Source organism: Petaurus breviceps, unplaced genomic scaffold, assembly GCF_028583685.1.
Source record: "Petaurus breviceps papuanus isolate PSGF00001 unplaced genomic scaffold, PetGlider_PUasm1.0 227, whole genome shotgun sequence".
Classification (NCBI taxonomy): domain Eukaryota; kingdom Metazoa; phylum Chordata; class Mammalia; order Diprotodontia; family Petauridae; genus Petaurus; species Petaurus breviceps.
The window spans coordinates 2,913,847-2,937,253 of NW_027185896.1; the positions used below are offsets into that span (position 1 = coordinate 2,913,847).

Below are 23,407 nucleotides of genomic sequence, written 5' to 3' on the forward strand. Positions count from 1 at the left end.
TCATTAGAATTCTGATTCTGGAAATATTTGAATGTAGAAAAGGTTAAGAATGCCATTAAATCTTGAATAGGTTTGGGATGACTTCTTTCAATGAAGGATTTCCAAGATGATGAGTGGACCAGCAACCAGATACTTATGTAATCCTGCCTATGCCACGTCCTAGAGATTAAGGAGGAAAGGATGGGGTGGGGCAATTAAGTAAGTAAATAATATAACATGGTAATGACTAACTCATATCACTAAATTTGGCACTGTTCATATTTCTCCATATTTGTTTTGAATTTCAGACTATTGTGAAATATTTTGAAGCCAGAAAAGAATGTGTAAAAATAGCATGAATGAAAAGAAAATTGAGTCTTATCTGAATGACAGAAGGAAAATAAAAACGCTTTAGAAAAACCTCTTAGCAGTGTAAATATCTGTTAATTTTAAATAATGTCTAGTTTTTATTTCAGCAGAGCATTCATAACTCATTTATGCATTGCTCTGTTTGTTCTTAAAGACTGATCAATTAAGAAGATGGAAGAATGTTGGTATTTCTTCAAAATTTTGCTGAAGGAACCAAAGGGATCAAGGACTACTTAACTAAAATTTGCTATGGAGCACCACCTAACAGTGAACCAAGGTAACTGCAGCTTTACAGTTACTCAACTACATTACACAGTTGCCTATAATTGTGACTCCTTGACCAAAAGTCATCTATGATGATGACTTCAAAGTGATAGCCAATGGGTTACACTTGAAGAAAAAGGAGGGAGACAAGAAGAAAGGAAGCTAGGGGGTGGGGTGGGGAAGGCATGCAGAAGGAACATGAAAATGGCTTGTAGCAGTAAGTTAGCTGACATCTGGATTTAGAAGACCTGGGTCTGAATCCCAGCTCTCTACTTTGCTGCATGTATGACTTTAGGGCACCTCATTTTACTTTTCTGGGCTTTGGTCTATACAATAAGAGCATTGAGCTAGATGATGCCAAAGGACCCTTCTAGCTCAGAACTCTTTGATTCTAGAAGTAAAGATGGAATAAATATGGCATGTAGGATCAGGGACTAGAGTTTACTAGAATAATCTAAGAAAAAAGAGAGAGAAAGGCATATTCAGGCTGTGTTAATGGAGATAGTAAGGTAGGATTCACAAGGTGGAAAGAAGAGCTGGAGAGAAGGATTTTCAAAAGGTAAATCTAAGGAAATCCGATGAATCGATAGGAGGGGGGAATAAGTGGCATCATGTTCACCTAGAAGTCGATAGAGCTAGACTTTAGATGCCAAACAGGAGATAACTTTATAAAGCAAACAGAAAGGGCAGGGGAAAGGAGAGGAAAATAGTAACTTGGCTGGAAAGTAAAAAAAAAGGAGGGGTGAGGTTGATGAATTAGAAGAATAATAACTAAAAAAATAAGTCAGGGGGTCTAGGACTCATGGATTAAGGTAGAAATAGAGCTCTGATTGTGCTTAGAAGGAACTGTCTGGCATTTTGAAATACATCCCAATCTGTACCTCACCCTTGGGATCTCATCATTTAAATCTGGGAGAGTGATACACACAAATTTGTGAGAAAGCACCTCATCCATATATTGTTTGTGGTACATACAACATCCCCCCACCCCCACACACAATTCCCTCATATTATACAACATCCCCCACACCATTTCCTCACATTATACAACATCCCCCACCCCCACACACCATTTCCTCACAGTTGTGTTTAGCTTTTGAACTAGGATCATAAGAAGGGGATAAAGAGAGAATTGTAATGTTTAGCAGTAACTAATTAGGGAACATGAAAGTATAACTATTTGTTTATTGCAAGTAGGGAAAAGTTTTTCAAAGCTCCACATATTTTCCATTAAGAAAAATAGGAGCATTTATCCTAAGACCTAAGGGCCAATGGGATAAAAGATACATGTCAGTGGTTCCCAGATCTGAATTACTCCTATCTGCTGTTGGATCTCAGAATGAGAAACCATGGAGTCACATGGAAGTGGGAGGAAATCCAGTCACAATCATGATTCCTTTTCCTGTGCCAAAGGAATTTGCCCATCAAAATGAATCACTCAAGACATGGAAGTCCTACTAAAAATGTTGACTAGTGGATATGCCAGTATCCAAGAGGCCAAATATTTGGTTATGACCTAAAGGAAACAGAAAACCAACAAATTTTATAGTTGAGGAAAGTGAGGCAGAAGTTAAGTGACTTGTCCAGAATCACCTAGCTAGGAAGTGTCTGAGGTTGAATTTCAACTCAAGTCTTCTTGACTCCAGGACCAGTGTTCTGTCCACTGTGCCACTTAACTCATACCATACCTCATGTGTGTTGTCACTTTAACTAGGAACCATTCTACCATGTTACAATAAAATCCACTTCAATATTTCAAGGGTATGTAATGTCATGGGTGTGGAAATACTCCCTCAACTAATGCAGACTGCAAAACATTTATGCCTTACTAGATGGCTTTGGGGGGCTGCTGGGGCCAGGAGTGCAATATAACCAACCAGTTGAAGAGTCTCTTAAAACTTACTTAGGTTGGTCTTCAGATGATATTCCATTTCTGGGCCAACACTTGAAGCTTTTCTGCTCTGGCAAGATCTGTCAGAACTTGTGCTTTGTCAAAATAGTCATCAAAATCAACTATGAAAGGCTTAGTAACTAATCAACACAATGATCCATCACCACTCCAAAGGACTCATGATGGAAAATGCTATCCATCTCTAAATAGAAAACTGATGGACTCAGAATTCAGACTGGAGAATATTTTTTTCCTTTTAAAATTTTCTTGCTTTTTTTCAAAACATTGCTAATGTGGAAATATGTTTTGCAAGACTTCGTATGTATAATGGGTATCACATTTCTTGCCTTCCCATTGGGTGGGAAAAGGACTGGAGGGAGAGGGAAAATTTGGAACAAAAAATAAAAATTAAATTAAAAAATTAAAAAAAAACTCAGCCATCAAGAATTTGAGGTCATTTCAACAACACTGAAAGTAGGCATTGGGGTAGGAATTTATTATACTTATTTATTTGTTTGATAAGAATCACATCAGTGGCTGCATGGCAGAAAAGAAAATGAAGGCAAAAGAGAAGGAGGAAAGGAGAAAAGAAGAAGAAATCACTGTTAATATTTATATAGCATCTATTATGTGCTAAGAACTTTACATATATTTCTCATTTGATCCTCCCAACAATTGTGGGAGATAGATACTGTTATCCCCATTTTACATTTGAGGAAACTGAGACAGAGAGAAGTCAAGTGAATTGCTTGAGGTCACACAGAGGTGCCTGAGGCCATAGCTGAACTCAGGTCTTCCTGATTGTAGGCCTAGAGCTCTAGGCTTGAGCCACCCAGATGTCATCCTGATACCTCACTCAACCTTCATAGGCAACTTCCTAGGATTCATATTCCAAGTCATAGACACTTATGATTGATGCTATCAGAGAAATTTCCAATATTGCGAGTCCCCTCATATTGATAAAATTACAATTTGTGTACTCTTTAATTCATAACTACACACAATTATTTAGTGTGCTTAGATATGCAAAATAGCTCACTGAAGAAGAAATCTGGAACTAAGTTAAACAATATGGTCATTTCCTTGGAGAAGAAAAAATCTGCTTTGAAATGGGGCAAAAGGTTTGGTAACCAGTCTCTTTCATCATAGGCAAGCTATAGGTCTGCCTTATATGGAAAAAAAACTCTGTCCTGATCCTGTAAGGAACAACTGGAAAATAAAGGCCTTCTGGGTGGATTCTGGCTCCATACATTTATGACAGAGGTGGGAGAAAGAACAAAGGCAAAACTTTCTTTCTTCTGTGGATGGTAATAAATTGGGATTGGGCTAAAGGGTGGAGGCGTGGAGGACAAGGAAGGTAAAAGAAAGCCAGAAGTATTTATACCTTGTAAGTCTGGAATAGCAAAATCAGGTTGCATGATTTTATAGCATTTGCTTCTTTAGGGCTGTTGAATCAAGAGTGTGCATATACATTAACAAAGTAAGCTTAAGGTATAATGACCTTGTTTTTTTGGCTACATGAACTATATAAATATAAACAATACTAATACTGAAGTTGACAAAAATCCATGGGGAAAATTTTCTAACAATATCATCCAAATAATGAATGTGGTTGAAAAAATCAACAGAAATTTTTTAAAAGTTCAGGAATATTCCATATGACTCTTTCTGACCTACAATAGGTCAGTCCATCTTTGATGTTTTTTAAAAAAAATTATTTTATTTTTAATTTATGAAATAAAACAAGAATTTCTATAACATAGTTGAATAAAAAAAGATGATTGCACTTGAAACTGCAAATCTATTATATACAATTTGCTATACCTTTTAAAAATAAATAAAGTTATCATGTAACTTTTTTCCTTTTTTTTAAATCCCCCCACCCCAGTCTGTCTTTTAAGGGCTACTTCAAGGACATAGGACTTGAGAAGTCCTTATTCCATTAATTAATGTAAGGTAAAGTGTTTGGGTGTGGAGATATGGGGTATGTATGCATGTGTGTGTGAGAGAGAGACACAGAGACATATCAAAAAACCCAGGATAAGTAATGACTAGCAGTATGTTGAGGCTATACAAAGAAAAGAAGAAAAAAGAGAGAGAAGAAACTCTACTATAAAGAGAGTATTCATATCTTTCCACTATAAAAGCTGGTGACAGATGAACAAACTGAAAATGCTTTGCCGATGACAATTTCCCTACATTTGTAGGAAATTTAAAACATAACACTAGTGATTAAAAATTAAAAATAAATTTCTTAAACTCAACAACACTGTAGAACATATTTCAAACACTTTAGAATAAACAAACCTGAATTTTCCCCTGTACTCCAGTACTATCCATTCGGCTGGCAACATTTACAGTGTTTCCCCAGATATCATATTGAGGTCTCCTGGCACCAATAACACCTGCCACTACTGGACCTACATTAATGCCTGGGAGGGGAAAAAACATATTTGTTTTACTTTGATAATGCTTCACTTAAATGTAGAACAAAATCGATCTTGTTCTAAATTATTAATTTAAAATACTGTTAATGTTATTCTTGTCAGGTTAATGAGCATTTGTTGGCGTATGACTTTCATTTAACCTACTTCTTATAATGAGAATTTCTATGATGTAACAAGAAGAGCCCTGGATTTGGAGTTGGAGGATGTGAGTTGTAATCCTGGCTCTGTTAATCACTACCTCTCTGACTTTGAAGAAATCATCTCTCTAGGGCTCAGTTTAAGAAATACGGAACCAGGTTGGAGGATTGGACTTCTGATCTCTTAAGATCCCTGAGAGTACCAAATTCTATTATATTAAAAACAATTAGATGTGTCCAAAAGGGGAAATTGGATGGTAAGTAATTCCTTGTTACTGCAGGTATTTGAAAAAGTTGTCAAGAGTTTTATTGGGGAGGATATCATACTATGCAGGGATTTGCACTAGATTATTTCTGAGGTATTTTCCAATTCAGGATTCCATTTCTTGTAGTCCATCTCCCATATTTTGAGAGGCCAAACACATGTTTTTATGACTATAGTATGAATTCAAAATTACACGGTACTCTTACTTCTTTGGCTGCTACCATGTTAGGAAAAAGAGACATGGCTAAACATATTTTATTTACTTTAGGATCATAGCTTACCAACACGGAGGACAAAGTCGTTGTAAGACTGATAGTTGATTTCATCAAGGACATCGAACATCTCTATTGCAAAATCAGCTAGTGTGCTCAGATGTGAATAAATTGACTTCTTGGCCTAGGTACAAAATAATCATATTCTTACAATGGATGTTGATACAAGAAAGGCTAATTAGTTAACCAGGTAGACATTTTGCTGGTCAGTTAGCCATTTATCTGCAAATTATCAATGGCGTTCAGGATTCATATCCTATAAAGATCTCATGACAAATAAATGGTTAAGCCTAGCGTACTCCATATCAATTGGCAGCTCCCCTGGTTCCCTGGACTAAACTAGATGCCCTCTGGACTTATTCACATCTACACCTTACCATGGGATTTTGTTTTGCTCAACTAGGTAAGGTATTTTAAAAAATCCTTTGTTGTACTACATTTTTCACAGGTTTGCTGTGAAGAAAGCTCTTTCTAAGTCTAAAAGTGCTATGTAAATGTTAGTTGTTGTTGCTATTAGAGTGGTAGTATGATATCTCAGAAAAAGCATGGGTCTTGGAGTCAGGAGAACTATGAGTCTACATTCTTCCTTTGGACCATAGGTAAGAAAGTCACCTAATCACCTTGAAGCTTAGTTTATTCATCTATAAAATGAAAATAATAATACTTCTTGGTTCCTGTCTCACTGTACTGGGTTTTGTTTGTTTATTTGTTTGTTTTGCTTTTTGGAGGGGGGAAGGCAGGGCAATTGGGGTTAAGTGACTTGCCCAAGGTCACATGACTAGTAAGTATTAAGTTTCTGAAGCTGGATTTGAGCCCAGGTCCTCCTGACTCCAGAGCCAGTGCTCTATTTGCTGCACCCCTAGCCACCGTTCATCTTACTGTTATAAGGATCAAATGAGATAACAATACATATGAAGTGTTTTGTAAATCTCAAGGCACTATATAACCATCAGTTGTTATTATTCTTTTTCTAGCTCTTTATATAGGTTTTTTTTTCCTTTTTTTCCCCAATTTGGGCTCATATTGACAGTTAAAGTAAAAGCAAGAATGAGTTGAATCTGTGGGATTCCAAATTGTCACACTGATCCAAAACCATAGTAGCTCTTTTAATTCCTTTGTAGAGAGTAAAAACAAACAAAAACCCTATTCCTCCTTCCCAGTGAACAAGACTGAATTATAGGAAAGTCACCTAAAATCATGGAATGACCTTTACTGCCCTTTGGCTGATGACCTGAATCTATGACCTTGGCTTACATAATAGATTTGTTTTTGTTATTCATTTACTCAAGACTGCAAGGTAAGTTGTTTGGGTTTGGGGTGGGTGTGTGAGTATGTGTGTGTGCTTGAGTGCTAAGTGCTTGCGTTTGTTGGCAGGGTAAGTGTTTGAGTGTTTTTTTGAAGCACAAAATTTATAGTTGCAATAGTATCATTTTTAAAAATGTAACTTTAACTCCATTCAAATGAGAAACTTTATTATCCAGGATGGCCAAATCCTTCAAACGAAATTATTCTCTTACTGCATATATTTCTTTTGTTGAGTTCTACTAATACTTGCATCTCATCCTCTATGTTCTTTGAGTTTTGCTACAATCAGTGGGACTGCTAGAGGTGAGACTATGTTGTGCTATAGAAATACTTTTTCTTTACTATGTCCCGATAATCTGAAAAATTCCATATATTCTTTTTCTGTTCCAGTCATTTTCTTTGACCCACTTTCTCTACTCCCACAGTCAACCCTCCCTGAGGAAATAATACAGCAGAATCAAAATGCAGTGTTTGTCCACTAAAATGGACCTAAAATGTCTAAATGAATGTTTTGGATTTGAACTTCAGATCTCCTTGAATCACCCCAGCTCTGCCACTTTGTACCCATGAGAACTTGTAAAAGTCACAACTTCTATGCACCTCTGTTTCTTTATCCATAAAATAAGAGAATGGGCTTGATCTCCAAGGTCCCTTCCATTTCTAAATCCCATGATCTCTTCAGCTTTGCCACTAAAATATTAAAGAAGGTAGCGTGGATCGGTTGCCCTGGAGAGCCACCAACATATTCAAGAAACTTTGTAGGCAGAGACACGGGCACCAAAATTACCCTTTAAGTCCAAATTTCACCAAGGAACATTCCTGCACTGCAGTCTCAGGCTTATCCCTGAAAGCAGATGTTTTCTGTCTTTTTAGATTTTCTTCTGCCTGTTGCCTGTATGGGCTGAGAGCTGGAAGGTGTGTTGTGTATAAGCTATAGCTTTAGGCAGGGTGTTAGGGATAAAGAGGTAAATAGCACAACACTTGTTTTGGTCTCAATCCACAGTGATAGTTCAGGTCAAAGACCAGCCATGCCCGAAGCTTCATGATCACAATCTGATTCTGTCTCTTAAACAGAGCGAATTAAAAACCCAGTCAATCAGCTAGAGAAATCAAACTTCCAATCCACTTTTGCCTGTATCGGTTATCTGATTTTTAGGAGATACTTTGTCTATTTTTTAAACTGAAATTATTCAAACTCACTTTCACTGTCCGTTTATATGAATGGATATTGTCTAAATCTGTATAGGATTTGAATAATAGGTATGAAAATTTAGAATGAAAAGAGAACTGGACTGGCATTAGACAAGACCTGGGTTTGAATCCTTTTCCTCCTTCTTTCCCATGGGATGTTGCTCAGTTCATTTTATTTCTCTGCACTTGAGTTTCATTATGAGAAAAGTGGAAAAAACAGTATCTTTAGGCTTGTTTTAAGGCTCAAATGAGATATGTAAAGTACTTTACAAACTGTAAGGTTCAATATAAATACCAGTTGTTATGATTTTCATAGCTTCTACCTTTTGGCCTGTAATGATTTTGTCAAGGTTTTGACACCTGCACTTTACTCTGTATCAAAAGGATTTTTGTGAAAAGTCTGCTGGTAAGTATATTTTTCCTTTCCACATCCCATTCAGGCTTAGGTGGGGGTTGGAGGGTGGAAGTAGAGGGTATTCTGTTGTTTACTGATTACTAACAATTTTTAACTGGTTGAAGTTAAAATAGAGGAATTGAGCTATTTGGATGAATGTTGAATATATAAGAGAAATCAGATGGGTGGCCAAAGAACAGAATTTAGGCTGTTGCAATCTACTCGTATTATGTAAATATACACTGAGTCCTCAGCACATCCTGATAAAACTTTCAAATAAGTATTTTCTGACTCACCGGCACTCACTTGCCTTTGCTAAATCAAAAGCGCACAAGGCAAACACCCTCTAGCAACATCACTATATCGTGATCTGATATTGTGCTTTTTTGGAGGGTCATAGTTCAAAGGGCAATCAGCTTATTTACCTGGAAGGATACTCCCAGCAAAACTCAAGAAATTTGAGGAAACAAATAACAATTCAAGTCTATCAAAGGAAAAATAATGGTTAACATTCATACAGCATCTAGTATTTAAAAAGCAGTTTAAGATTTGTAAAGCACTTTCTATATATGATCTCATTGGATTCTTACAACAACCCTGAGGGGCAGTTGCTATTATTACCCTTATTTTACTTATGAAGAAACTGAGGCTGAAAGAGGCTAAGTGACTTGCCCAGGGTCACAAAGCTATTAAGTGTCTAAAGTAGGTTTGAACACAGGCCTAATTGAGTTCAAGTCTTAAGATCTATCCATTGTACCACCTGTCTTCTAAGCCATACGAAGGAAGGAAGGAAGACCAAAATGGAATGATTTGTGTCTTATCTATGTTTCTATATGATTTCCCTATTATAACATAACATAACATAACATAACCAAAAAAGGGGATAGGGAAAACCTCTTATCTAAGCTATATTACCCCTAAGACCTAGTGCTGGACTCTGTACCCAGTTGGTATTTAATATTTATTGAAATGAATTGATATAATGAACTACTGATTATTTTGCTACGTCTAACAAGATGATTATCATTTGGGAATACAAGTATAACCAGTCAGAGATCTAGGCCTTCAGGATACCTTGTGACCTGAATATATTCCTCATTTAGTAAGTCTCATGCTTTCTGGGGCTTACCTTGGTCCCTGTGGTTGGCACCAATCCCACTGCAGCCATATAAGTACTTCCAATTGTCTTGATCTTTTCTAGGTCCTTATAAAATTCTTTGTCCATGAGCTTTGTTTAAAACATAAAACTGTTAAATATTACATAATATTTTAGAAAAGATACCACAGTTATCAGTTCTCATGTGCAATAGTATAGCAGATTAAACATACTATGAAAATCAAGTCTTAGCAGACAGGCCTATCAGTCTATGAACCTATGAAGGATTTAGGGGAATTAAAATGGGCTTGGGATGTGAACTCAAAAATATGATCATAAGGTATATGTTTTTTTTCCTCAAACAACTGACAGCATCATAGAGGTGTTTCAGAGACTTATTATTGTAGTAGATATTATGTATTATTATTGCTGATGCTGTTAGGAAAGGAGATGGAGAAAGGAAGGGTACACGTGTCTTCTCCCTGTGTTTCTATGACTATATTAAACAAAAAAGCCTGGGACTAAAAGTGTTTGAACTCATGAAAAGTAAAGGAAAAATCAGGATATTTTCTGATTCTGGTTTTGAAAAGTACATTCTGGGAAAAAAAAGACCTTTGAATTTGAAAAGAAATCTGAAATTAGAATCTGATGGCAGCTGTGGGGGTCAATAGGAAGGGAATACTGATTCTCAAGATTTGACAAGGGAAATTAGTAAAGAAATTCTACAAGAAAGAAGGAAACATTAACATTTATTTCTACTCCCCCATTATTAAAAAAATCATATCATTATGGAAATTTCCCTTGTATGTTTTCCATTATCTCAAAAGTGACTATTGGGATAATACTAAGCAAAGTTCATAAGGTAGACACGATTTAATTGACAATAGAGAGAGAAAACTAGTTAGATGTTAAATGAATAGTTAGGAAAGGATCCAGAAGAAAGCAAGGCTCCTGAAACAATAGATTCAAAACTGGAAGGGAACTTGCAGTACATTTTGTGTAACCTTATTATTTTATAGATGAGAAAACTGAGGCCCGGTGGGATAAAATTTCCTGCTTGAAGTTATAAAGATAAATAGCATACCTGAGTTTAGAACTTAGATCTTCTGACTCTAAATTCAACACTCTTTCATGGCACCACAATAGAAGAGAAAGAATAACCTCAGCCTGATTAAATGCAAGTGGGTCAGTGCTGCCAAAATTGAATTCATTTTAAGTAACCACCATTTGTGATACTAAAAGCTCGAGGAAAGGCAGTATCCTCACTGCTGAGAGAGTATGGTGTGTGGACAGAGTGCTGGCTTTGGGGTCAGATGTCAAGGGCTCTCCTGTTTACTGTGTATTTTTTTTTATCATTTTGAAGGGGGGAAAGCAGGGTATTTGGGGTTAAGTGACTTGTCCAAAGTCACACAGTAAATGTTAAGTTTCTGAGGCCAAATTTGAACTCAGGTCCTCCTGATTCCAGGACTGGTGTGCCACCTAGCTGCCCTTGCTATGTCTTTTCCCTTGGACAAATCACTTCTCATCTCTAGGCTCAGTTTTCTCATCTTTAAAATGAAGAATGTGGACTAAATGAGTCCTCCCTTTTCTAGCTCTAGTTCCTGTATCAGAAGGAATTAGAAAAACTAAGTCATTCAGAAACGATGACTTCTTTTTGAGACTAATATGCTGGTAGGCTGGGTAACTACTTAACCCTACATTTTTTCCCCATGCTTTAGAGTTTTCATTCCAATTTTATCAATCAAAACCTGGGTATGTACTAGATTAAATGCAGGATTTAACATGAAAAGAAGCTACACAATCAATTTAGAAAGCAATTCAACATATTATTATAGAGATCTAGACCCCCCTAACAAAATATCCAATCAATAATATCAAAATGATTGAAAATGGAGCTGTTACCTCATCAAAATCAGCAATAATTTCATTTAAGAGGCGCAAACATTCCACTCCCATGTTATTGCCATCCAGTTCGATGTAGAAATCGTTGAAATTTGGGATGGAAGCAAACATCACGCCCACTTGTGAATAGGATTGATAATAAAGGTCCTGTAATTTTAGAATCATGATTTGGCTTGCATAACAAACAAATGGGCATCACAATAAGCAGCTTGTTATTATTAGGGAGATGATAAGAATGCAAAGGCATGGCTTCTATAGAGATGGGTGTACTATTATATATGCACGTATATTACACATTTGTGTGTGTGTGTGTGTGTGTGTGTGTGTGTGTGTGTGTAGGGAGTAGTGCTGATGGATTTAATAATAGCATTTAAAAAAATACAAAGATCAAACAATTCAAATGTGAAACCGGGACTTAATATGCACCTTTTTGTTCCAACCTGTCAATATAGTAGTCTTTTAAAATTATCACAGTATTGATTCAGAAATATTTAACTTCTAAAATGATGTGTTTCTTTGGTTCACTTCCTTTATTACACTTCTATTGACTTTTTCTCATTCATCCCTTTGTCAGAGCACTGGAACTAGCCTGATTCAAATTTAAAGGTCTTGACCAAGTTGCCCTTCCATGCCCAGCATAAGTCATGGGAAAGTAAGAAACGGTGTGACCTGGCATAACATCTAAGTGAATATGTGTTTGCTGAATTAATCCTTAGCTTCCTTATGGGTTCCCCTCAGGTGTCACCTCCTACAGGAAGCCTTTCTGGATTTTCCCAGGTATAATTGTTCTCACCTTCATGTTGTCATCTATCTATCCAAATAAATATTGTACATTATTCTGAAGTCTTTAAACCCTCTGAGGGCAAAGGATGTTTGTTTTTGCCCCAGGATCTCTAGTACTTAGTACAACACTGCATATTTCAAGTGCTTGATAAAAATATTCTTCCTTGGATTGCACTTAACATCTATAAATAAGCATATAGCATTGGATGTAATATATATGTATATATAAACTTGTTATAAAAATTAATTCCACAGCTATTTTTTAATGCAGAAACCCCAAGCTAACTTAGAGGGAAATCAGTGTAACATTTTAAAGTTGTTGTTTTTTTTCAAAATTTATCTTTAAATCTGATTTTTTTCTTTTTTTCTGGTGGGAATGAGGGTTAAGTGACTTACCCAGCATCAAACAATTAATAAATGTCTGAGGCTGGATTTGAAGTCAAGTCCTTCTGACTCTAGGACTGGTACTCTATCCACTATGCCACCTAGCTGCCTCTAAATCTGTGATTTAAAAAAACATTCTCCCTTTTAACAGAATTATGTGTCTGTCTTAATCAATGCTAATTTCTTGTTCCAAAACACACAAAAGATGATCAGGGTTGTTGTAAGGGTCAAATGTGAATGAGACTTGTAAAATGCATGAATTCAGGAAAACATAAGTGATTGCCACCATCATTGCCAATGTGATCTTCTGGACTATGCCCATCACTGCCACTGCCATCATCACCAGTGTCATGGCCATCACTGATAGCAGTGGAAAGTTTTAAAAAGATGACAGACAGTCATACAATCTGATCCCATCTTAAGGGCAGGGCAGGTTATGGGGGGGGGGAGGAGTACCCAATGGGAATTAAAATCCCCATAGGAATCTCATTTCAAGCAATGGAAAATATAATTCTTCATAATCTTAAAAAAATAAAAGGTCACAGTATATGAATAACCATAGTCTAATTTGTGGCAGTTAGGTGGCACATTGGATAGAGAGCCAGATCTGGAGTTTAGTCTCGCCTCAGTAATGAAGTGTGTGACCCCGGGCAAGTCACGTTCTCTGTTTGCCTCATTTTTTTCATCTGTAAAATGGGGATCATAATAGCACTTGTGAGGATCAATTGAGATGATGCACAATGGCTTGCACATAGTAGGTGGTATAAAATGTTAATTACCATTAATAATAATTTTCCATTATGATTTATGATATTATAGGTTCCATATTTCAGGATGGATTTATTTTTTTCAAATTTTAAGCCCAACTTTTAAAAAATAAGTTCTGCGATGTCTTTGGATTTTGCCTTATGGTCATTTCTGGAAATCCTTTCTCTATCTCAGTGACAATAGAGTCCTTCTTTAAAGAAAAAAAAATGCTAAATCAACACAGTCAATACAGAGACCATATCAGAGAACGTACAAAACCCTTTGACCTAGAAGACCAATATCTTTGCCAGGAAAAAAAAAAAAAACGAAACCTGTTCATTCTCTGTTCCCTGGATGATTAGTTGTTTTTCAGTTTTTTCAGAGTTTGGCTTCCTTTAAGAGGTTTTTTTTTTTGTTTGTTTGTTCATTTGTTTTGCCTTATGGAGGGCAATTGGGGTTAAATAACTTGCTCAAAGTTTCACCTCTAGGTTTTTGTTTGGGTGTTAAGTGCCTGAGGCCGAATGGAACTTGGGTCCTCCTGACTCCAGGGCTGGTGATTTTACTCACTATGCCAGCTAGCCTCAGTTAAGAGGATTTTTCTATTACATTGTTGTAGTCATTCATGGATAGTCTACTTTGATTTCAGCATCCCAAGCTGTATGGCCTAGAATGGTGCTACCTATGTTGCCTGGATCATCTGTGTTAGAATTTTCTGAGAGATATCCATCCAAGTTCTCATTTCTTACCATGTTCCTAGGATTAGACATAAGAAAGTGTTGTGCGACATGGGCTGGCAAAAGGTTGAAGAGAATCCGCTTATTGTCCAGTTTTACTCTCTCCATGTCATCTCGCTCCTCTTCCGCCTGGGTTAGGGACAATAATGTAACATTTCTCATTTTTGTGCATTCAATGCATTTTTTTTCAGGCCCAGTATTCCTGGACATTGCATCACCACTCAGCAACTACAGGCAGAATGACTGTGCCAATTAAAGCAAATTCTTGAGCAAATTTTCTTCTTGTTCATACTAAATAGTGGAAAGAGTACTTGACCAAGAGTTTGAACACCTACCATTAAATCCTACCAACTTGGGCAAGTCACTTTTTCTATGCCTTAGTCATTTGATCTGTAAAATGGGGATAACAATACTTGACAACTTCCCACATGTGGATGTCGTAAGGAAAGTATTTTGTTTTGTTTTGTTTTTCCACTTCCTTAAAGCTTTGGGTGGTACCGTGTTTCCCCGATAATAAGACCTATCCCGAAAATAAGCCCTCCCCTTACTGTGTAAGATTCCTCTAAAATAAGCCCTCCCCCAAAAATAAGCCCTATTGAGATTGCTACTGTAGTGAAAGTGATCCCCTGCGCTACACGCTACATTACGGTACCCTCTGTATGCACTGTCTCCCCCCCACCCCGTGAAACGCACGCCGCGCTCCGAGCTGCATCCAATCAGAGCTGCAGCAGTGAGCGCGTCATCCTGTTCTTCCCCAGTGATTTGCTTATTGAATAAAGGTACATTTTTTTGTTCACATTTACCTGTTTATTAAAATTGCTGTCAATGTTCATTAAAATAAGCCCTCCCCTGAAAATAAGCCCTCTGGTGTTTTTCTGTCCAAAAAAATTAATAAGACAGTGTCTTATTATCGGGGAAACACAGTATATAAAGGTGAGTTGATAACCATCTATTATTATTCTATATGTATGTCTTGCTGATATGAAAATGTGAAATTTCTAAAACACAGAAGTTATGTGACAAAAGAAGCATCTTTTAAGCTAAGTGTACCCCCCCCCCCTTATTTTTTAAATAGCTTATAGAGCATTACCTAGGGAGGGTAAAGGACAGATAAAGCTAATGGATAAGACAACATTTATCAAGGATCACTGAAAAATAAAGATGAAGTACCTTTGAAAGGATAATGCCATGTTTAGAAAAATGTGGTTGGGTTTCTGAACATTTACTTTATATAAACCTTTCCAGGGACATACTTATTAATCAAAACAGAATATAAGTAAAACTCGTTACTTTATCAAGTACTACAACAGAAGTCGTTAGTTGCATTTAAAGTCACTGAGCCCTCATTCAAATATCAACTCTCATTTCCTGTGCATCTTTGGTCAAGTCACATAAATTCCCTGGGCCTTAGTGTACTCTTTTATAAGATATTCTATAAGACAGTAAAATTTATAACAACGTGAACCTCTCATAAGACTATTTTCAAAATGTCATGGCTTTGTTATTACTATATACATTATTATTACTAGTAGTAATATTAGTCATTGTTATTTTAAAAATATATCAGGTTGTTATGACTGACCTACAAATGCCAAAACCTACTGAATAAAAAGTTCACTTTGTTAGACACATTAGCTGTTAGAACAAGTTCACTTGGTTCAACTGAGAAATGTAAAAATATGCAACAAAAATTCCTGGAAGGCTGCCAGTAAACTGAGCTCCTTTGTGAATAATCTATGGGAGTTCATGAATAACAATCACATCAAGAGAAGTCAAGAATAGGTTGTGACTGGCAGGAATGGAGAGTACAACCATATCAGTGGGATCAGATATCCATTGACATAACCTTACCTATACCATGCAGGAATCATGTTTGGCACTTCCCCTATACATACATATTACACAGTAATTTTTAGATTCCTATTATGGCTCCAATATGCTGATATTAAGAACCTTCACTGAGAATACACAATGCTATACATGTATATTAAATACTATATGCAAAAGAAAATTAATTTGCCAGTCAAGTATGAACCTCAAGTTATAGGATATATTCTAAGTTAGCTTTCACTAAAATCTTGCCCCAATGCCTCATCTGTCACATCCTTGACACAGCACACATCTCAAACCCAATATGGCAAGGGATGCCTCACTTGTTAGTGAGAATGACTAGATTTCAAAGAATCTTAATAAAATGTCATTAAGCCAACAAATGATCCTGGTTTCTTAAAGCCTATGATAATGAAATGCAATCTCCTAATGGCAAGTCAGCAATACATGATTTATCTATCACTTAAGGACCAATTCAGTTAAATTTGGAACAGTTCTCTATCAGCTTGGCTATAGGGTGATGCATTTTTTTTACTGACCACAACTCTTGAAGATTCTCTACCAAGCTACAGACAGGTCAGGATCTTTACTGGTGGGGGAAGTAACCTGGGACCCTCCAGAGGAGGGGGGTCAAGGCTTGTAAAGGGTCTTTAATCTATTTCATATTAGGACTGAATGAACTGGAGCTATTTACAGCCAAGTGAAGAGAAGGCTTAGTAAGGGACATTATAGCTGTCTTCAAGCATTTGAGGGGGGATGTCAGGTGGAAAAAGGATTAGAGTTCTATTTGGCTATAGTTTTAGAGACAAATTAAGGCTTTATATAAGGGGAAAACTCCTCTATCATGAATAACATTCAAAAGTATGGTGGCTGCTTTGAGAGAAAATGAGTTATTTCTCCTCAGATGTCTTAAAGCAAAGAATGGATGACTACTTAGCAGATTGGTTATAGAAGAGATTATTTTTCTTTTTTTTTTTTTCTAAAGCAATCGGGGCTAAGTAACTTGCTCAAGGTTACACGGCCAGTCATTTCTGGGTGTGGTGCTGAGTATCTGAGCCCGGATTTGATCCAGGTCATACCGACACTGGAGCCGGTGCTCTTACTCACTGAGCCACCTGGCCACCCCTAAGCAATTGGGGTTAAGTAACTTGCTCAAGGTTACACGGCCAGGTGTTTCTGGGTGGGTGCTAAGTGTCTGAGCCCAGGATTCGATCTCCAGGTCTTCTCAACACTGGAGCCGGTGCTCTTACTCGCTGTGCTACCTGGCTGCCCCAGAAGAGATTATTTTTCATTATGGTTTGGACTAGATGGCCAGTGACATCCCTTTAAACTCTGAAATTTTGTGAGTCTGTGATTCTGAGTATCCATGCCAATAAAACCATAAATCATTGAAGCACCAAAGGGATTTTAAAAAGTATGGCTGATTATGTTCCCATTAGGATAGAAGAATTTTTTCATTCAGTCATGGGGAATGAGTCATGACCTTATAGACATTAGCTAGTCTTTCTCTAGCATTGAGATAAAGTGCCTAAGCTTTCCTAATATTAAAACAATGCAATGTCTTGCTCTTGTAGAAATTATAGCTATCATCAAACTTCATAATGTAAACCTTAAATGAAATCACTTTTTTTTTCCAATCTAGAGTTTCATCATAGTACTTTCTTAAAATCAAAATCTCAGGTTTCACTGGAAATACTTGTTAAAAATCAGTGACATAACACATATCTCAAACCCAATATGGCAAAGGCTGTCTCACTTGTTAGTGAGAATGGCTAGACTTCAAAGGATCTTTTTTTTTATATAACAAAATGTATTTGACATCAAGGAGAGCACTTTCACATCTGATTCTAACTAACGTCACAATCCTAGATGTGCTTGTAGATTAAGTTAATGATGATATTGAAGAAACAAATTATGGAAAAGTAGCTGAACGAAACCAAGTACACACAGAGAAGGTTGAGGACTTCAAAGGTTCTTAATAAAATGTCATCAAATCAACAGAATGTTTCTCAGTTACTCAACTGTATACAACCAAGGCCAGTGCCAGTGCCAGAAAACAGACTACTTTCAATGAAAATCATCATTCTAAATGAACTTATAACATAACCAACATGTTCACCTACACTTAAAAGAAAAAAAGAAATGGCTTCAGGCAGCTTTGTGCCAAATATAATGAAAGACTGAATAAGGAAGACACAGAACATCTGGCAGAAAAATTGCCAGGAAGTCCTCTTCACTACTTAAAAACAATGTAATCAGACAACTTATTTAACTGTAGTATTGCTTCTTGGCAAAAATTTTTAAAAAGAAGGAAAGAAAATACAATGAGGGGAATTCTGCTTTCTTTAGAGAGGGTAACTATATGTCTTATTGTCATTACTGTGGGGGAAGAAGGAAGGAATCTGCTACAATTCTGAAATGTGTTGTTTGCATTGAAATGGCTATGTGCCTTTCAATATGCACTCAGTCATGAGCCAGCTCCAATCCTCTGTCTATTTGACGTTTTCTCTACCGGACTGTATGGTCCCAGGCACATGTTACCTTGGTGACATCCAATGCATATATTTCTAAATATAACTCTCTATTTCTAGTTTTAAAGGCTATAGCTTGCTCTAGCTGTCATAATTTCCAGTGCTTCAGTGTCACCTGATATTTTTCTGCTGAAATTATATGTCAGAATAGTTCGTAAGCTCAAAAAAGTATATAACTGGCTGGAGGGGGTTCAATTATATAAGCACGAAACAGAAACAATGACTCTTTCCTTTCCCTCCTCTCTTTCAGTCCTAGAATTATGGGACATCAGTTCCTTATCTATAAAACAAGGAGACTAGATGACCCTAAGGGACACTAAGTCCCCTGTTGCTTTAAATCTATAAAAGCCATCATACCAAGATTTAACTGCTACAGAAAAGAACACAATTTTTATTTATGATATTTCTGTGATAGGTGATTGCTACATGCCAGAAGCAGTCCATAAAGTTTTAGTATATAGCAGCAAAAATCCTATTATTTTTTTCCCTAGGAAATAGCCAATGTTTCAGAATCAAATAAGCTATTTTTTACATAGAAGCTAATATTTTGGAAGTATGCAAGTTACTAAATATTCATATACTTTGACTCAGAGATTTCACTTTAACACATAGCCCAATGATCAATGACAAAATGAAAGGTTCCATATACACCAAAATATTTCGATTACTTTTTTTGATGGTAAAGAACTGGAAATAACACTGATATCCATCCTGGGGAATGGCTAAACAAATCGTGGCACATGACTATAATGGAATATTACTGTGTTGTGAGAATACGATGACTACAGAGAAGCACAGAAAAACATACATACACTGATGCAAAGAGAAGTAAACAGAGCCAGAAAGTGATATACACAATGACTGCAATAATGTGAAATGTCAAGAACAATGAATGCTAAATAATTTTTTAAAATTAATGTTGCAAAATTGTAAGGGCCATGTTTGGCCCCCAAAAAGAGAAATAAGAAGATATGAGTTACCCCTCTCTCCACCTTCTCCCTCCTTCCTTTGTAGAAATAGGATGGGTAGATGTAGAAAATTGCTTACAATGTCATAGTTGGGGTTTTTGTTTTTTTTTTTTAATTGATTGGTTTTCCTGATTTTCTTTTTGGTCTCATCTTCTTTAATAAAAGTTATGAGTTGGTCTTTTGAAAGGGAAAAAGAAAGAGATATAGGAGGAAATAAGGGCTATGTAAAAACAGAAGATACCAATAAAACATCTTTTAAAAAAGTAATTTTACTGGTTATTCAAGAGGACAATAATAATACGGAAAGGCCAACTGTAGTTTAGCAGAAAGTACTAGATGTGGAGTTAGAAGATCAGATTTTCTTTCAGATCCAACTCATCATATTCTGCCAGTATTATCTTGGACAAGTGACAACATTTCTAAGCATCAGTTTCCTCATCTGTAAAATGTGAACATTATTTTATATCATGAGGCTGATATTTATGATCAAGAGCCAAGATGAATGCCAAGTGCTTTATAACTACAAAACCCTAAATAAATGCCAATCATCACCATCAGCATCATCACCATTACTGACATTTTAAATTGTTTAAACATAACTTGGGCTGGGTTGTGTCTATCACCCTTCCTGATTCCTAGGCTAATGCTCTTTCCATGACACCATGAAAAAAGAAATGCAAATCTATTACATTTCTGACTCTACTTCCCGCCCCCACAAAAGGGGAATGCTGCTTTAAAAAAAAATGATTGCTATTAAAATTTAACAGTGCCAAGCCACAGACAAGATGTCTCTTTTTTCTCTTCCTTTTGTTCAAGGGCATAAATTTATTTTTTTTTAATTTTTTCTTTTAAAAAATTTATGAAATAAAACAAGCATCTCCATAACATAGTAGAATAATAAAAAATATGATTGCAAATCTATTATATATAGTCTGCCGTTCCTTTTAGATATGTAATAAATTTATTGTGTAAATTTCTTCTCTTTTCTTCCTTCTCCCCATGCCCTAGAGATAGTTACCATTAGACATAAATAGGTAATTATATGTAAAAATCATTCTACACACATTTCTATTTACCAGTTCTTTTGCTAGATGTCAGGGCATACATTTCTTAAGCAATCTGAGATTGGAAATCAACATGTGTCTTTAAAATAATGTCGAATAAAGGATGAAATTCAGAATAAACTGAAACTCTGAATCATGCTTGTTATCCTTAAGCATTTGAAGTTGTCACTGGGGAAAGGGACTGTGTTTTGCTTGATCCTTGAAGGCAGATCTAGAAGCAACAGGTGCAAACTTCAAAGAGGTGAATTCGAGTTTGATGTCAAGAAAATATTCTTAGTAACTGAAGCTCTCCAAAAGGGAAATGTGCTGCCTTAGAAGAAGTGGGAGTTTCCTCATTGAGAGTCTTCAAGCAAAAGATGGATCACCACTTGTCAGGTGTGTTGGAAAAAGGATTTCATGTAGGTTTGGGTTGGACTAAGTGGACACTGAAGGTCCTTCCAACCCAAATATTCCATGAATCAGTGACTATTCTGTGATTGTGTTACATAGGGTCACCTTATGGGTCACTATTCAAAGGCCCAGCTTGCCTCCTGTAGCACCTTTGAACCTTGGAGAAATCTGGAAAGCATGTGATGAAATTAGATATTGCATGACTCACCATTCTTTCTGAACTGACCATCTTTTAGAAAGATGTCATTTCTTAGGGAAGTACTGGGATGCTTTTAAAAATCCAATACTTGGGGTGAGAGGCAGCTGGGTGGCACAGTGGATAGAACACAAACCCTGGAGTCAAAAGGACCTGAGTTCAAATCTGATCTCAGACGCTTACTAGCTGTATGATGCTGGGCAAATCACTTAACCCTGACTGCCTCCAAAAAAAATGCAATACAGGCTTCCTAAAATTGGTCATTTCAAAACTCAAGTCTATTTGTAAACAGCCTCCACTATGGAGTGAAATGGATTCTAAATGTGTATTTGAAATATATTTCTTCTATCTACTATTTACCTGGGAGAAGGGAAAGAGGACCTCTCCATAGATGTCTGTAAAAGTCAACTTATTACTTATTAGAGAGCCCTCAATATCCATGAAGACTATGCAGTCATAAGGCTGAAGCTCAATGTTTATCCACTGACATTAAACATCCACTTTAATGCAGCAGTTTGACAGAGAAATAAAAAGGAACCCTTAGAACTAAAGGTGAGAAGTGGTGTGGAGTGCTCTCATGACAGACATGGGTAAGCACTAGGGGTTGTTAATTGAGTTTCTATGACTCTAAATGATCATAAACTGAAAAGAAAATTAACCATCAGAATGTAAAACTAGCCCATTGAGAGTGAAAGAGACAGAGCTAAAAGAATAGGAAGAAACTAGAACAAAATTAGAAGGAGAAGGAACTTCATAAAGATGGGCAATTAATCTACCACATAGAAGCTATTTCATTCATTCATCCATTCATCCATCCATCCATCAATGAAGTTTAAGCATCTACCACATGCACAGTGTGCTGTGCTAGATGATGGAGGAATCATTAAGATCTAGTCACTGACCTTATAGTAGAGACATAATACAAACACAAATATATAATATTTTACAAAATGTTCATGATAACTATTGTACTCTTGAATCCATATTCCTCTTGTAGTAGTTGGAAGTTTGAACTTGAGTCAAGAAGAAATGGGTTTGAATCTTACTTCTGATATTTACCTGCTGTGTCAGCATAGGCAAGTCACTTAAGCTCTCTGAGTCTCCATTTTTCCATCTCTAAAATGGGTAGAATAGCAATAGTACTTACCTGATAGGGTTGAACTGAGACTTTAATCTATATCAAGTGCTTTGCAGATTTTAAAGTGTGAAATGAATGCTGTTATCATTATCATCATTATCATCATCATCCCAAGAGCTTATCTTCTTAATTAGTATTATAGGTTTTATAGGAAGGAAGAATGGACATCATCTATCTAAAATGCCCTCATTTTACAGATGAGGAAACTGAAGTTCACTGAGATAAAATAATTTGCTAAAGGTCATGATAGTAAGTTATAGGGATCAGGATGTAAATATGTGTTTCTTGAACAGTCCACTTGTTAATATGGCACACTATGGCACCATTAAGTTTTAGAATAGAATAAAATCTGAGTTTTAATGTTTGTTTGTTTTTTCTTGAGTAATCAACTTGGTGCTGGTCTATTGCACTTAGTAGTTTTGCCTATGAATGGGTAATTTTATGCAACCTCCAAGATATACCTGAAAAGAAGGCTAAGGCGTAATAAAATTGTACCTTTTCCAGTAAGTTTTTAACCACAAGAGGGCAGGGGAACCACAAATAAGATCTGAAACTATGTGACTATAAGATACTGTGTGAATACAAACAGCAATTGAAATAAGCACTTTTCCCGACATTTGGCTCAGAAAAATACCATTGGCAATTGAGTGTATTTTCCAAAGGGGATTTCCAAGGAAACTGTGCAATAAGATACTTTTATCTTTTTTTCCTCCATCTTCAAGAAACAGCACGATTTAGGAGAAGAGATTTGTCAGAGAAATGAACTCACTAGCAAAGCCTTTGAGTTAAACTGAAGAGGCTTAAAGTCCTGCCCTGAGTAACTCAGTCCAGAAATGCTTACAGATAAAAATTTCCAAGTTTTTGGTCATATAAAAGATTTTAAATATTAATTTATCCCCCCATATACTAATGAATTTATAATTTTATTGATGTAAGTATGCTCTCCATACTTACTGTGGAGACTGAAATATATCAAAGTCTGCCCTCTTGTCTACTGAGCTCCCTGAAATTTACCAAAGGGTAGTTTACCCAGAATTCATTGAGACTTCCTGGCTTTTTTCTTGACATCATGAGGATACCAATGAAGCATGCTCTTGTACTGAGCCCATCTTTTTTCTTTTCTTCTGCTT

At 36.3% G+C, this 23,407-nt stretch overlaps 1 protein-coding gene across 1 annotated transcript in view; it reads right to left on the reverse strand.

The window, feature by feature from the left end:
• The window catches only part of ADCY1 (adenylate cyclase 1), a 363,162-nt gene that overhangs the window by 11,415 nt on the left and 328,340 nt on the right, over positions 1-23,407 (reverse strand). The window contains exons 15-19 of the mRNA XM_069095456.1: positions 14,173-14,289; positions 11,513-11,659; positions 9,644-9,742; positions 5,634-5,748; positions 4,811-4,935 (exon numbers count right to left, since the gene is read on the reverse strand). Coding sequence (XP_068951557.1) covers positions 4,811-4,935; positions 5,634-5,748; positions 9,644-9,742; positions 11,513-11,659; positions 14,173-14,289 — 603 coding nt within the window. The remainder of the gene's footprint in view (positions 1-4,810; positions 4,936-5,633; positions 5,749-9,643; positions 9,743-11,512; positions 11,660-14,172; positions 14,290-23,407) is intronic.